At 43.3% G+C, this 16,532-nt stretch overlaps 1 protein-coding gene across 5 annotated transcripts in view; it reads left to right on the top strand.

Annotated features, from left to right (window-relative positions):
- Positions 1-16,532, top strand: part of MGAT5 (alpha-1,6-mannosylglycoprotein 6-beta-N-acetylglucosaminyltransferase) — a 335,878-nt gene that overhangs the window by 187,252 nt on the left and 132,094 nt on the right. For 4 of the 5 annotated variants that reach the window (XM_057505663.1, XM_036886669.2, XM_036886671.2 and 1 more), the window contains 2 exons: positions 11,880-11,956; positions 12,962-13,051. In XM_057505663.1, coding sequence (XP_057361646.1) covers positions 11,880-11,956; positions 12,962-13,051 — 167 coding nt within the window. The remainder of the gene's footprint in view (positions 1-11,879; positions 11,957-12,961; positions 13,052-16,532) is intronic. The other variant, XM_057505664.1, reaches the window with a different exon arrangement.

The following is a 16,532-nucleotide window of genomic DNA, read 5'->3' as shown; positions in this document are numbered from 1 at the left end:
TTTTTCCATGTTAGAAAGGGAGGAGGAGGAGGAGGCTATAACCAAGCAACCAAAACAAAATGAAAACTCAGTTTATATGAGAGAATGAGAACGAAAATTGTAGTTGATCATCTATGAAAGGAACAATCAAAGCACTTCTTTGTTGCTTATAGATGTCTGGATGGCCAGTTAGAACACCTGTCCTTTACGAATAGCCCTACAAAGGCTTCTTGACAGGTGGTTCAAAACAGTGGCCTATATGATGTGAAGAGACACCCATATTTGTCAGTTCAGTATAATTAAAATCGCCTAGAGATATAGTCTATCTTCTATAGTTATTAATTCTATGTTCTTCATTTTCAAGAAAGAAGTACAAACATACACTCACACATGTATGAACTGTGTATGTATTTCCATTTTCCTTAACAAAATGCAAATTCCAAGCATCTTTGACAGTTTCATAAGAACAGTCAGAAATATGTGAGCTGTGCTTAACTATGTTTTAGAAGAAAAATTGAACCGCTTGTTGAAGGGAATGAAGACAGATGTGTGTGCTCCACATTCCAGGGCACACTGCTGCGTAATGCATCTTTCCTTCTCCAGTAAATTGCATGTGTGAGAGGGGAAGTTATGAAGGCTGTGCCCTACTTCACTTATTGGAAAAGGAAAATAGGTGTAAAAATTGCCTGAGGGCCCCAACTTGAAAAATGGTGTCGTTTTGTAAGTAGAATCTTTAACTTTTAATGTCTTCCACCTCCTTCCCCAACTACTTCCTTAAATCTAAATTATCAACTGTGCATCAAAATCTGTCAGTATGGTATCTTATTTTTTTAAATATACAGAAACATTTTTTCTGGAAATAGGACATCGGTATAACTTTTTCTTTTATGGTTGATGGATAAAACTAGCACTCTCCCAACTCAGTGACTGTTAAGCCCATTTATTGTAACTGGATACATACATAATACCCATGTGGAAAATTTTATGTCCTTGTATTGTTACTTAAAATGCTGAAGAACATTTTGTTGCAATGACAGCAAAAATTAAGTATAAATTTACAGAATGTGGCATTTACATAAAAATGAATACATGTAGATTTATGCATAAAAAGAACTCTGATTATCCAAATCATAATGCAAACTCAATTTTGTTTTTCAATCCCAGAACTATTAAAATATACAGTATATGCCCTTGTGCTATTTATTTTAAAAGATTTGAACTTTTTCCTTCTATAAACCCAAACCATTTTAATCACTGTATCTCTGACTTTGACAAGCATTGTGACATAAAATGAATCAGAGATGGGCTACACAGACCCAAAGAATGTATGGACAGTTGAACAGATATGTTGGGACAAAGATACAAATTAAGTGAATGGGAAGTAGTGAGCAGTATTTCAGTGTGGGGTAGGCAGTCTCTCTTTCTCATGGCTTTATTTCCTTCAGCATTCCATATTTGACTTCCAGGGTTGTTCTGAGGGTGACGTGAGGCAAGCAATGAGTGCCTGGCACAGAAGGGGTAACTCAGATGTCAACAGGTTTTGCTGACTGTTGCCTGAGGAAACAGGCTCAGGAAGGTTCAGGAACTTGCCCAGGTGGTCTAGCTGGGAAGCCTCGGAGGGGTCATTCCCACTGAGGTCTCTTGGAGGACCCTTCCAGCCCCTGCCCTTTCAGCACATAGTTGACTTTTACTCACCCTTCCTGCCATTTCCATGGCTAGGGGTGAATGTGGTCAAGAACTTGAACTTACTGGAACGCAGGAGTGCTGCTCTGTCTCGCAACATCTTACAGTGTCAATTTCAGGAGCAGGTTGCTTTGTAATGAGAAGGTGATGGGCAGTTCTAGAGAGAGAAAGTGCCTCGCGTGGTGGCCAGAGAGGGGACATGAATTCGTGAGAGGATTGGTCTACTCTTTGAAGATAGAGGAGACAGGAGACAGATATTTATAGCTTTATAACTTCAGAGGTTGAAGCAATGCCCCTTTGGAGATACACTGGAAAATTTTGAAAGGATTTACCAATTACCTACAAAGTAGTCACCAGTGAGAGTTTAATTAAATGAAAATGGGTGTTCAAAGGGCTATTTAAGAAAGATATTAGAAGCTGCTGTAAATCAAAGAAACGGTTGAACATTCATAATTGTCATTATAGACCCTGAGTGGGAAGAACATCTTGGACTTCCTTAAGGTGAAAGACAGCTTTTGATCCTTGATGACTTCCAACTTGAGGTGTAAACTCTATTCAGCTCTAAAAACTTAATGCAGTAGAATCTTTCAAGGTACATATGGTAAAATTTTTATCCTCAAATATGGCTCTTGCTCTGTTTTTTCTTGGATTTCACATTTTTCAGCACGTTGTTTCTCCATTCAGATGCTCCATTACTTCCCCACAACACTGTACCCAACCACTCAAGGGTATGCAGCCACTTCCTGTTCCCTGCCGTGCTGAGCTGTCTTCTCCTAAGCCTGGATTCTGTGGCATGAGGTGCCGGCTTACCTTTCCAGCCTTAATTCTTACTGCCCTGAGTCCTGTGCTGTAGCCAGTTGGACTCCCTCCCCTCTCCCACATCCTCTCAGACATAGATGATTGGTTGCTCTGACCTACTGGGGTTGGGTTTGCTCTCTGAGTAGAATGCTCTGTGAGCTGAAATACAAGATAAAAATCTGTTTTCCATGTCTGGCCTTTCCTCTTCCTCAGTGTACCCACCTTATTTCACCATTTATTTTACTAGTTCCTGATGGCGGTGCCCATTAGAATCACCTGAGGTGAAGGGAGCATTAAAAAAAAAAAAAAGGCACTTTCGGAACCATTCCCAGACTGTTTAAGTTAGAATCTCTGGATCATAGGGTACATATTTAAAGTCATTTAAAAAGTGATTTTAATATGCAAGCAGGGTTAAGAAGGGCAGATTTATTCTGTGATCTTGGCCAAGTTACTTAGTTTCTCTGGGCCGGGGTATCATCTTCTGTAGGATGGATCACATTTTGTGTGTACCTTTTGGTGAGAAGAGAGAGAACCAATGAGAAGGGGTTATAGGCGGAGCCCGTGGCAGTGGGCGCTCAGTCTGTGTTGCTGTGACTAATACTGTTGGTCTGTGTGCCCTTCCTCCACTACCCTCCTGTCTAGTCTTACTTGGGTTTTAAAGCTCAACTGAGATCCCACTTGTCTGGCAATTCCTTAAGGTGCAAACAAAGCCACTGTAACAGAGACCCAGACATACAATGCCTACACGAGACAGGGGTTTCTCTTTCACGTGGTGATCCAGTTGCAAGCAGGCCAGGCCTGCCAAGTGAGTGCTCTCCACAGGGCGGTTCAGGATTCCCAGTCCCTCCTGCTCTGCCGCGTCGTTGCATGGCCATCTTCCGGCCCACAGGAAGGGGGTCAGAACTGTACACTCAGCCCGGCAGATTTCCCCTCCTATCCTCTTGACCTGAACACAGTCGCATGGTCACCTCCAGCTGCAGAAGAGGCCCTGACTGGGTGGCCAGGTGTTCAGCTAAAAATTCTGTGACTGTGGCGGGAAGGGAGATGAGGTCTGGGTGAAGGTCGATAGGCTGAGACATCCGGGCTGCCATGGTAGGCGTCTTCCTCTTCTTACCTGTTCATCTATTGTCTCTGTGGCTGGTCCCTTGTTCTGTGTTGCCCTGGGCTGTTAACTACCTTTTCTAGGGTGTAAGTTTTAGGTATATTCTCGGCTTCCTTGAGATTTTAAGCTTGCTTTGTGTTCCTCTGTGTCCTTCCTAGGAAGGTACTGAAAGCATTGCAGATGCTCATTGTCGTATAGCATTTGTTGAGTGAATCAGTGGCAGAGTTCTGTGGGTTTTGTTTCTTTTCTAAGAGCTTTATTAAGATATCACTGGTGTACCATGCAGTTCACCCATCAAATGTGTATGGTTCAGTGGCTTTGAGCATATTCACAGGGTTTTGCAACCATCACCACAATCAATGTTAGTTTTCACTAGCCCCCCCATCCCTAGCTGTCCTTCCCCCAGCCCTCAGCAACCGTTCATCTACTTCTCTTTCTGTAGATTTGACTATTCTGGGCATGTCATATAAATGGAATTATATAATATGTGGTCTTTTGTGACTGTCATCTTTCACTTAATATTTTCGAGGTTCATCCATAATGTAGCATGAATCAATACCTCATTCCTTTCTATGACAAGTAAGTTTCCATTGTATGGATGTGACATACTTTGTCCGTCCATCAGCTGATAAATATTTGAGTTCTTTCCATCTTTTGGCTATTATGAGTAATGCTTTTACAAACACTCATGTATAAGTTCTTGTGTAGACATGGGTTTTCATTTCTCTTGGGCATATATATCTAGGAGTGGGTCTGCTGGGTCACATGGTAACTCTATATTGACCTTTTTGAGGAGCTGCTAGACTGTTTTCCACAGTAGCTGCACCATTTTTACATTAGCACCAGTCATGTTTGAGGGTTGTACTTTCTTCACATCCTTGCCAACACTTATCTGAATTTTTTATTATAACCATTTTAGTGGGTGAGGTGGTATCTCATTGTGGTTTAATCTGTATTTACCTGGTGATTTATGATAGTGAGCTTTTTCTTTTTTTGCATGTCAGTGGCACATACTTAGCATTGAAAGTTTTCTGCTCACGATGCATATGTGCCCCTGGGTATGTCATAACCAACTCTTCCTGCCTGAACATGCTTAGGAATCTGGCATGCATTCATGAATACCTGTGCCTGAGAGCTTATCAGAATAGAGGGGTGGTATTTGTGAATCTGACCTTCCTAGAGACCCAGCCCCTCCTACTGAGAATCTTAATCCTGAGTCCTCTTTTTAATTCTGTTTTAGCAACAAGAGGAAAAGCCTTATTAATGCTGGCTTAAAAGCTTAATTAGGCAGACAATCCTGTAAAAAAAGTAATAAATGACAGGGTATGACAAAGGGAAGCATAAATAAAATAACTAGGATTATTTTGCTGTTACTGTGGTTTGAAATTTTAAAATGATTATACTTGGCAGTGGGTTTTCATAGTCTTCACAACTTCATTCGTTTTACATGTTAGTTCCATTCTTGAAAAGTCGTGTACTGTTGAGACACTGTGCAGTGAATATGATTTTCTTGTTGACTTCTGTTACATCGGCAATACTGTTGGTAACAAGTCCATGAGGGCCTTGGAGATGCTTATTCAGCAAGAAGCAAGAATTTGTCATTTTATTCTTCTGTGTTGACTCTTCAGATTTTCAGTTCAGAATGTGAAGGTGGTAGTGATGGTAGTAATATGCCTTTTAATACCTAGAAAAGCTGTAGTGGAAATAATCTTGACTCAGAAGATTTTGAAAGAATTTTGTATAATCAGTGAATGATGAAGGCACTTGATCTTTGCCTCAGTTCTACAAATTGGGAATGGCAAGTAGTTTACTAATATGGCTTCAGAAGACCTTTGCAGCTCTAAAATTCTTTGGTATGATGATTGTATTTCTAGCTTCTTAGGTTAAAAAAACAAAACCAACCAAATATGAACAGCTCTTTTCCAGGTGCCCAGTGTGCGTCCCTGGCGGTCTGTGAGTTGTGCCCCTTACCTGTTGTGACTCTCCAGCAACTTCAGTGGGCAGAGAGCTTCCTGTGACTGTGGGCCCTGGTGCTGGAGTATGTGCACAGGACTCACTCATGGAAATTAAATCATTCTTCTCATAATGCAAATGTAAAGTGGCCCTAAATGAATATTTGCCAAACTGAGAATGACTGGTGAGGTCATTTTTAATGGAAGATTGTATTTCACCATGGCTGATTTTTATCTGATTTATTGCTGCTAACTCCTGAAGAAGGCCAGCTGATGGAGGTGCTGGCACGAGCTCGGTCTCCAGGCTGCGTGCAGAGGTTGCGTCAGTTCCCGGCTGGCACAGAGCAGCTGGGCCCGTGGCGTGCTCACACAGATGCTCTGCAGTGGCATCTGATAATTGCAGCTGCATGTCCCTATCAGGTGTTCCGAGGGAAACATTACCTCATCTTACACAAAAACAGAATCGCTGGAGACCCTTTATCTTTGGAGAGGAAATAAATATGTGTAGGGTGACTTTGGGTGGAATGGGGTCCACACTCAAGAAGATGGCTATCTTTGCTGTTGGCAAAGGAACTGGACAAGGAGATTGAAGTTAGTTTCCTGAAACTTTCTGGGGCAGACAGATGGTCATGCTTTTTGAGGTTTCTGAGAATTCTCTAAACCCACTTTCTCTCTTTTCTCCCCCTTCCCTTTAAAATAGTGATGGTAAGAATCCGACGCTGTTGACCTATCACGTGCCTGTTCGGTTCTAGATATAAAGCTAACAACACTGTTTTCTACAACTTCTTCAGATGTGCCTTTTCAAGCCCTTGTCTTTGCTGTAACTAATGTGCAGAAAAGTAGGCTTTGACAAAGGAAACACACTTCTTGATAGGGTCAACTTTGCGATAACCGTCTTCTGTGTGGGGCTCCTTTAACAAGCTCCTCCTCACTTACTATGCCAGGAGCGTGTACTCAAGTTTCTTACATGCAACATCACCTGTGAGCACTGGCAGAATCGGGATTTAGAGTGACTCCTGACTGCCAGCCTCTTCTTGTTTGTTTTGAGCGTCTTTTTGTAACCATATTTCTGGATCTCTTTTGTTCAACAGTGAGGAGTGGTTAGTATTAACTTTAAGTTTGTAGTAGGTGAGTGTTTCATGAGGTTGCAAAAGTTGGTAGTTGATGATGCTTCAAAAACACACATGACAGCAGCTCGATGTATGTGTGTTGAACTGGGCAGCTAAAGATGAAGGTAAGCATCCTTGTATGGTACCCAGGGGGGTCTTGCATTTGACTGGTAAATGCGTCAGGACAATTAACAGATGATTCATTAAGATCACATCTTACATAACTGGAAGCCTCTGTTTTTTAAATACCTATAAGGTATGAATATCAGTAACTCACACAGGCAGTAGGCCTCCTCCCCTCTCCTTGCATTAGAAGTGACTCTTCTTTTTTTTTTTTCCTGCCATTTTCCTTCTGTCGACCCCAGATTCCTTAGGCTGAGCATAGTGTATAATCCAGAACTCGGAACTTCTGGTTCCCTAATTCTGACTGGGAGCTTCCCTCCCCCTTTCTTGTGTGGCTCTTCCCTCTTCACTTCTCTGGGATTTGGGCTTTTCACTCCTTTGCTACATTTGTTCACTCATTTGTTTAAAAAAATACTGTGGAGTTGCCAGTGTCCCGCTGTGTGCTGGGTCACAGCACCGGAGGGGCTGTCCTGCCTCCCAGGAGCACCGTCCCAGGGGCGGCCGTGTTGTCTGTGGGCCGCCGCCCTGAGGAGCTCCTTGACGGGACGACCATGTCTTTCAGGGGTGCAGCTCTGACATTTCAGCACATGGCAAGCAGCAGGCTTTTGAGTCACATTCCAAGTGACTATTGGCTGAGTGTGGAGGTAGATGCTAAGGATTTTCAAGTTTCTCCTTTCCAAACTAGATAAGGAGGTCTTCCTTTTTCAGGAGGATGTGGTTAGTAAAATGTGATAATCTATGTGACAGCACTGTAGGAAGGCAAGTAATACATCACAGGAAGTTAGTGACCCCCATCTTCACGCCTGTCTCTCCCTATTTCTGTTCATGCTGCCCCTTTGAGACCATCTACCATTTATGTCTGCTCTCTCTGCCCTCACTTGCTGCCCACTTTCCTTCCTTCCTCAGGCAGAGGAAAGCATGAGAAAAACTGTCTGGCTCCATGTCTCTTTGTCTCTGTCACCTCCAAATGTGTATGTGAAATGCTGCTGTCCCAGTATGTGTCTCTCTCAGTGTATGTAGGAATGTTGGGACGGTCGCAGGGAATCTGGCCCTGCAGCTGACAGGAACGCCTTGTGTGTTATGACATCTTTTGCTGCTTCAGTTCCTGCTGTACATGTGTTCTTCAAGTCATTAGTGTTTTTGATAACAAGGGAAGTGTTCTTTTAGATTAAGCCCAACATTCGAGCCCCTGCTGCACTGTGTGGTATAGGTCACTGATGAAACAACAGAATTGTCACACATAGATGATCTGCTGTTCGTGCAATACCTGGGTGACAGTACCATAGAATCAGGACAGAGGGGGTTTGTTTCTGGTGAAAGATACAAGGTGGGCCGGTGTGTGAGGGTAAGGAATGAAACTCAGTCCCAAGCAGTAGTAAGAGCTGAGCTTTGCTTACATTAACATCCTTTTTTTTCCCCTTGGCTTTCCACCATTTAAAAAAATTGATGTATCAGACAGTATGGGGTGAACAGCAGAGAGAACCTTCTAGTAACATATCTTGGCAGAATCCTGGCTTTGTGAAGGAGCCTCATGTACAGTAAACTAAGTCTCCCCAGAAAAGCAGTAACAGTAACCTTCTGTGGCCTGGGGTTTTTGTCTTTTAACCAATCTTAGATTGGAGACCCTTTCACAGGTAGGAAAGACTCTTGTGGGCACAAACTGCCAAAAGCATCATTTTTTGAGTTTTTGTCATTGTGATGGAAACAAAACAGGGAGCTGTCCTCTAAGATGTGCTGAAACTCCTCAGGCGCTGAGGGTCCTGGGGGTCTTGCTCAGGTTACTACTGGTGGTCAGGTTCCAGGAGCACTAGGAAAGCTGTCACCTCTCTTTTCTCTCTCCACAGACCCTTCCTACCCCGGAGACTTAAGTCATTAATCTTTGGAAGCCATAGTCTACTGAAACCCATACTGTGTAACTAAATAGAAAAGTCATCACAAGATACTGGAATCGCAGAGGGGACCCTGTTGGATCACTGACAAACTGCCCGTTGGGGGAGAAGTAAAAACCATGGCCTAGCAGGAGTCTCCACTCAGTCTGCTTCTCCCTGATCAGAGTCAGGCCCACGGGGAGGCAGAGCATGGTTCTTCTGATTCAGTCAGGCAGCACTTACTGAGTGCCCACTGATGGAGCAGGAAGACGTAACCTTCACACAGTGTCCTCAGAGACCTGGAGGGGAGATGGACAACGTAAAGAGGGGAGCAGGATTGTTTACTGTGGTGGGAGGGATGTAAACAGGAGGGCAGCACTGAATCCTAATTAAATCCTGGTTTGGCATGGGAAGGAAGGATTTCCTTCTGAATGTGATGATCAAACTGGGTCTCAAAGAAGGAGGGGGTTTAAAGAAAAGTTTTTTAATGAGAAATAGTTAACATGCAACATTATATTAATTTCAGGTGTACAACACAGTGATCGACAATTATATGCATCATGAAATGCTCATCTTAAGTGTAGTTACCATGTCACCATACAAAGATATTATAATATTATTGACTATATTCCCTATGCTGCCCTCTTCATTCCCTTATTTATTTTATTCCTTGAAGTTTATCCCTCTTTATTCTCTTCATTTATTTGACCCATCCCCCATCCTCCTCCCCGATGGCAACGACCAATTTGTTTGGGTGGGAAAGGTAGAGGGCAGAGGGGGTATAGGAAGGGCATTCCTGGCAGAGGATACCTGAACATGTCCTTGAAACAGTCAGGTGAAGTCTGCAGAAATGAGCATCCTCATTTTGGGACTTTCTTACTGGTATCGAAAACACGTGGGATCTGCACCTATTTTCGTAAATAAAGTTTTATTGGAATGTGGCCATGCCCATTCCTTCCCCTATTGTCTGTGACTGCCTTCCTACCACAACCCAGATGGCCTGCTGAGCCTAAAATATGTACTGTCTGGTCCTTTACAGAAGAAGTTTGCCGACTCCCCACCTAACATTTTTATTCCTTGGAACTCAGAATGAAGAGGACCCACCGGCTCTGCCCGCAGCCCTTCGTCTCCAGATGGTTTATTCCACCCGTGTTGATGTCTCTTCACCCCACACCACATCTCCAGCCCAGTAGCCTCTAGTTTCAATCAATTCTGGCTCTGAATTGATTCCAGAACTAGAATATACCCATAGTGTGTGGAGGAAAGGGGGCATTTCCCCCTAACTATCCCCTTAAATGTCTGATCACCCGTTTTAGACTCTGCTTACTTTATTGGAACCTCGGCTACTGCTTCCTTGTTTGATAAATGTTTCCAAGCAAAATCAGAATTAAAAATAGCCATATGAGTAGTAGTCACTGGAAAACATCTCTATTGTCTGGTGAGGCAGTCCTTTTGTGAGTGGATTCAGGAGCTGGCTATCCCCTTACATGTGAGAGAGAAGCTAGGCTATGGGCAAACGCACCACCTCCAGCCGGCATTTATTTCAAAAACACAGAGAATGTGTTTTCAGAAGCAGCTGTGCATTTGAAATACTGGTTTCCTGGATATAGTGAATGAAAGTTGTGTGGAATTCCATAGCAAATGCTTTTCAGACTTTTAAGCACCTGCTGTGGTCTGTGCTGTCAGCTGTTGGGAGTGCCAGACCAGACTTTTTACAAATGTTAGCTTATTTAGTAAGAGCTGAATGGAATAGAGGTACAGTTACTTCGGTTTTACCGATGTGGAAACAGAGACCCGACAAGCTAAATAAGTACCTTCCATGTTAACTACTAAATGACACTGCCTCTGATCTGTGATAAGGAGGATATTGATTTTTTTATGCTCTGATTATCCTTAGCAAGTAGAATGCTCACTGAAAACACTGAATCAGGAGGTCAAGAATTTCTGTTTCAGACAATCAAAGGAACTGATTTTCAGGGGGCAGGTCCAACTAAAACCCCTCTTAGCACTAACTTTTGTTTCTGCTGCAGTAGCCGACATTGTTTAAATACCACTGCCAAATGATACTGTAGTTTGAGATCTCACTTCTCATTAGTACTTTGTGTAGAAAACTGTTGGCAGTAAGTAATGGTGACATTTTCCAAGCGTGTCTAAAAATATAGTTTGTCCAAAAAGAGAAGCATGTAGGTTTGAGGTGTCCTACTTTCCAGCTAAAATGATCATTCCAAAACCAAAATATGATCTTAACCATCCCCTCCTTCAAACTCTTCAGCCATCTGCCATGCCCTGAGCATAAAGGCCAACCAAGGACTTTATCATGGTGCTTGGGGCCTTTCTGGTTTGGGCCCCACCTGATCTCTGGTCTGGCCTCTCAGTACCACACACTTGACATTCCAGGCAAGCATGACCTTGCATTGGGAGCCCCTCAGTGCCTTGTCCCCCTGCCTGACCACTCCTGCTGCATGTTCACGTCTCAGCTAAGAAGTTCCTGGATCTGGGAAGCCTTCTTGGACCCTTAGTGACTTGGGCTGGTGTCCTCCCCGTGCCTGCCCAGCACAGAGACTATTACACTGTTGTTCAAGCACTTACTGCTCATCTGCTGTCCATCACTGAACCATAAGCTTCTGGGAGGCATTCTCTTCAGTTTGGGCTCTGTAGGTAGAAGGAATAGGAATCCACTTGAGCTCATTAACAGAAGGGAGTTTCTTGTGAGGAAGTACTTGAAGCTATCAGGAGATCTTTGTGGAAACTGAGGATCCTTGCAGATGCATCTTGAGGCTTTCTGCTCCTCTGTGCATTGCTTATATTTGCCTCTCTCTGTCTTGCTGGCTGCCTCCACTAAAGCCCTTTTCTTTGCAAAGCTGCTCATGACCTCGGCTTCTCTGCAAAGCCTCCCATGGCCCCACTGGCCCTGGGGAGCCCTCCTAATCCCATGGCATCATTTCCTGCTCCCCACTTGTTTGGTTTCTCAGTTTCCCAGTTGCAGATTTCCAAATGAACACTCTGGCTGGCCTAGCTCACCCTTTCAAGGTGGGCGGCACAGGTCCCAGGTCTCTGGCCGTCCTTTAGGGGGCCTTCTTTGGGTCAGCTCACTGCCGTCCAGTCAGACCTGTTGTCAGCTGGCGGGGTTCTGTGGGTCAGAGCATGGCTCCCTGTATAGATTTCTTTTGTTTGTTTGTTTGTCTCCCTGCCCCTTGCTTGCAAGTATGTTGGACTTACGGTTCATAAACTTCATGATACCCTTTGTTCTTTTCATCATTTACAGATATCATTAATGGAGCTCAAGAAAAATGTGTATTGCCTCCTATGGATGGCTACCCCCACTGTGAGGGGAAAATCAAGGTAAGGCAGAAAAGATGCACATTCATTTGCATCTTCCTCAGTCCATACCCACCTCCCCTCCCCCTACCCCTTTCTGTGCCTCCCCAGCTACACAGATGGGCAAGCGAGCCCTTTAAGGGAGTCCTTTAAGGGATGCCTCACTCCTGCTAGTTCTGGGCTGTGGCCATGACAACCCTTCTCTGCTTATGCCAACTCCACCGGGTCAGCCAACAATGACTCTGGCCGGTCAGACCCAAAAAGCCTGGGCCGCTTGAGGCGCCTGCTGTGTCTTTGAAGCTGCCACCCCCTTGCTTTCCCAGCCCCCAGCAGGTGATCCTTCAAGGGCCTAAGACAAGGGGCTGCCATTCTTTAGGGTCCAGCTTCTCTCTCCCCCAGGCTGAAGCCTCAGATTGTGATTTAAATGTTACATTTGCATTTGAGTACCCAGGGACACTTGGCCACCCTTTCACTCCTAACATTTTTTTAAAATCCTATTTATACGGCCAGCCCTTGGGCAAACCACTTCCCTGCATGGTCGTTTTCAAAGTTTCGGTTCAAATATATACTTAGGATGGTGAGACCGAAGCCCAAAAAAACACATACGTGGTCTCTGTTGGGGACTTAGGCAGCCATTGCTCCCCCGCAGCAGTTCACGCTGTTTTCCAGGCTCTGTGCTAGACCAGTGAAATGTCCTCTGGGAATGTCAGGGAATCCTCACAGGGGTCCCATTAGGCACTTGCTCTGTGTAGGACAGTTCTCGCCATTGCATCTCCTGGGCTTTACTGTCTGGTGTGTCCTATGTCATTTCTCTGCTCCAAGCACCGCTGCTGAGGCCCAGCCCAAGCCAGTGTCTACCTGTGGATCATCCAGGGGCCAAGTATCTGTTATGTTGACCTCACCCAGTGACCCAGAGCTGTAGGCCACTCCCCATCCTGGCCCTTCATGCCAGGCCTCTGCTACCAGCAGCTCAGGGCCACCGGGAACGGGCTGCACAGAGATGTTCTCACCTGGCACTTGTTGTTTCAGTGGATGAGAGATATGTGGCGCTCAGACCCCTGCTACGCAGACTATGGAGTGGATGGGTCCACCTGCTCTTTTTTTATTTACCTCAGTGAGGTGAGTAGCTTCTTGTGGCTTCCGGGGATAGATGTGTGTAGTCAATCTATTCTGTAGCTGAGCCAGAGTTTGAAAAGTTTAAAAACGTGAATTGTTTTTACATGGTGGACCTATGGTTCCCTTCATTACTCTCCCCCTTGCCCCTAAACAGGGTGATTTTATTTTTTCTTAAGGGAAAAAACAGGTTGATCTTTAGGGAAAAAACAGGTTGAGTTAGCTCTTTACTTTTTTTCTTAATTTAAAAAAATGTGGTAAAGTACACATAACATGAAATTTGCCATCTTAATCGTAAGTGCGCAGTTCAGTGGCATTAAGTACATTCACATCTCTGTGCAACCGTCACCACCACCCATTTCCAGAACTCTTCTTCTTGCAAACCTGAAACTCTTTCCCCATTAAACAGTAACTCCCCATTCCTCCCAGCCCCTGGCAACCACCATTCTGCTTTCTGTCTTGGTGATTTGGACTCTAAGTCCCTACGTAAAATCATGCAGTACAGTTGGCCCTTGAAGAACATGAGTTTCAATTGCAGGGGTTCACTTATATGTAGATATTTTTCAATAAATACACTGGAAACTTTTTTGTGATTTGTAACAGTTTGAAAACATGTGAACTGTGTAGTCTAGAAATAGTGATAAAATTAAGAAAAAGGTATGTCACAATGTGTAAAATATATGCAGATTCTAGTCTGTGTTTTCATTTAACACCATAAAATATATACCAATCGATTATGAAAAGTTAAACTTTATCAAAACTTAATAAACATCCAAACAATTGCTGACTATACAGGATACCATTTGCAGTTGAGAGTCATGTATACAAATTGTTGCAAATTGCCAAAAAAATTTTTCCAATATATTTATTGAAAAATTTCTGCATATTAGTGGACCCCATGCAATTCAAATTCACATTCAAGGATCAACAGTAGGCTATTGGTAATTAAGTTTTGGGGAGTCAAAAGTTAATATGTGGATTTTTGACTATGTGGGTGTCTGCACTCCTAACCCTCGGTGTTGCTGAAGCGACAACTTGTTTCTTTTTGTGATTGGCTTATTTTACTTAACATAATGTAGTTAAGGTTCATCCATGTTGTAGTCTCTTTTTGAATTCCTTTCTTTTAAAGCTACGTGATCTTCCATTGTATTATGTACCACATTTTGCTTTTCCATTCATCTGTTGGTAGATATTTGGGTTGCTTCCACCTTTTAGCATTGTAAGTAATGTTGTTATGAACATGGGTGTACATGTAACTCTTCGTAGACCTTGTTTTCAGTTCTTTTGGGCATATATCCAGAAGTAGAATGGCTGCATCATATGAGGACTTTATTTTTAATTATATATATTTACATATATAGACACATACACACACATATACACACACAAAAGACTTTATTTTTAATTGTATATATTTACATATATAGACACATACACACACATATACACAATATTTTAATATATTTTTATGTTTCATATTTTATATACTATAGTTTTATATATTTTTTCATATGTATTTATGCATTTATGTATACACATAAATGTATATAGTATTAAAAATACCTTATATATTACATATATATTATACATATACTTATTTATATAATATAAATATGTAACACATATAGTGTGTATATATATGTGTGTGTGTGTGTGTGTATACACATATACATAAAATATATAAACCAATGTGAGGAACTGCCAGACTTTCCAAAGCATTTACACCATTTTGTAAGGCTTCCCACCAAGAGAGCACAAGTGTTTAGTTTCTCAACATCCTCACCAACATTTGCAATTTCTTACAGTCGTTACCCTCATGGGTGTGAGGCAGTAACTCCGTGGTTTTGATTTCCTTACTGATAAGTAATGTTGAGCATCTTTCATGTGCCCATTGGCTGAGTTAGCTACTAACTTATAGGCTGAGTTACTTACTCCAACGTTTGTTTGTTTTCCTTTTTATCTGCTGGTCATTTTTATTTGTAGCCTTGAATTTAAATAGCAGGGTCTTTTGGGGGTTGCGGAGCATTTTACAGACCACGTGGCATATGTTCAGTGCTTCAGTGATCTCCCATTCACCTTTAGGAGAACTGAGGGGGTGGGTAGAGTTAAGGCTTTATCCAGGGCAGGCCACAGGGAAAGCGCTGAGTAGGGCTTGGAAACTCGCTGGCTCTGCCGCCACCTTGGCTCTGCCGCCACCTTTATGGACAGGACAGCCCAGGGGGTCTGTGAAACCAGTGCTGGCTAATTTCAGAGGATGTGCACTTGGTAGGTTCTTGGCTGCTGTTTCTTTTTTATTCTCTCTGGTTTGGTGGCTGTTGCTGTTGGACCAACAGTTAAAAACAGCTCCCTGGTGCTACCAGGAGGAAGGAAAATGCCTTTCTGAGGCTAAGTTACATGCTTTTGCTGTAGTTTTCCTTGTGGGACTCAGGCACCTCTCCTCTGTGTTGTAAGGTGACAGGGATGGCTTTTTGGGATGGAAGCCAATGCAGTGTTGCTACAGGACATGTGGCCCTGGGTTCTGTGGAGTTTGTCCCTCTCCTGCACCTTTGTGTCTCCTTCCTCTAAGATTCCCTCAGGCTTTTTTATTTTTATTTTTGACAGTGTTGCACCATGCCCACTTCATGGCCACCTTGGGAACCCTCAGAACTAGTAATGATAGTTGAAATACCCCTTGGAAATTAAAAGCACAGGGAGTTAGTTGGGTGTGTGGTGCTGACATTAGCAGGCTGCTGGCAAATTGAGTTTGTAATGTTCATTTGAGTGTTTCTAGCTTGGGTAGCCTGTGGCCCGCCTTCTCATTTCCTTCTCCAGATGAGGAAGGCCTGGGGCCATGGGTGAACCTTCACTCCACCTAGGAGAAGTCATTTAGATGCACCTTCCTGCTCTGAGGAAAGCTTCCCCCTTCGGTTTAATTTTCAAAAGTTTTCTTTCCCTTGCCATTTGATAGAATTTAGTCAGAGTCCAACTGTGCTCCCTGATTGACAAGCTGAGTTAATATCACCCCTTCCTGACAGTTTGCATGTTGAGGTGGACTGTGGCAGGAAAGGTAGAGGATTTTACATTCCCTCCCACCCTCTTTATCCATCTCAAATCCAGAGCTGGGAAGGTGTGGGAGAATGGTCCAGAGGAAAGCAGAAGAGATTATTTGTGCCCTAGTTCCCTTAAAATGCCACCCTACCCCTGCCCACAGTGAAGGAACATGTAGCTGAGAGAAAAGGGGGGGGAGGTTCTGGTAAAGGTAAATTGAGAGGAGTGAAATAGATCAGGCTGTGTAAAGATGGGACGATCATGTACACTTCATATTGGAGCCTTGGTGTTTCATCAGAGCCTTTAACTGTTTTTTTTCTCTCCCCCAGGGTGTTTCCTTAGCCTATTTCACTTTCTTCTTACACAGAAGAGCAGGTTTTTCTTTTTGTTCAGCTGAATTAGTTCAGTGAACATACTGAACATCTGTTCTATCCTTTGATTGTCAACAATTCCTGAGAAC

Source organism: Manis pentadactyla, chromosome 8, assembly GCF_030020395.1.
Source record: "Manis pentadactyla isolate mManPen7 chromosome 8, mManPen7.hap1, whole genome shotgun sequence".
NCBI lineage: Eukaryota > Metazoa > Chordata > Mammalia > Pholidota > Manidae > Manis > Manis pentadactyla.
The sequence above is the reverse complement of the archived record's forward strand: the minus strand, read 5'-3'. Positions and strand labels throughout refer to the sequence as shown.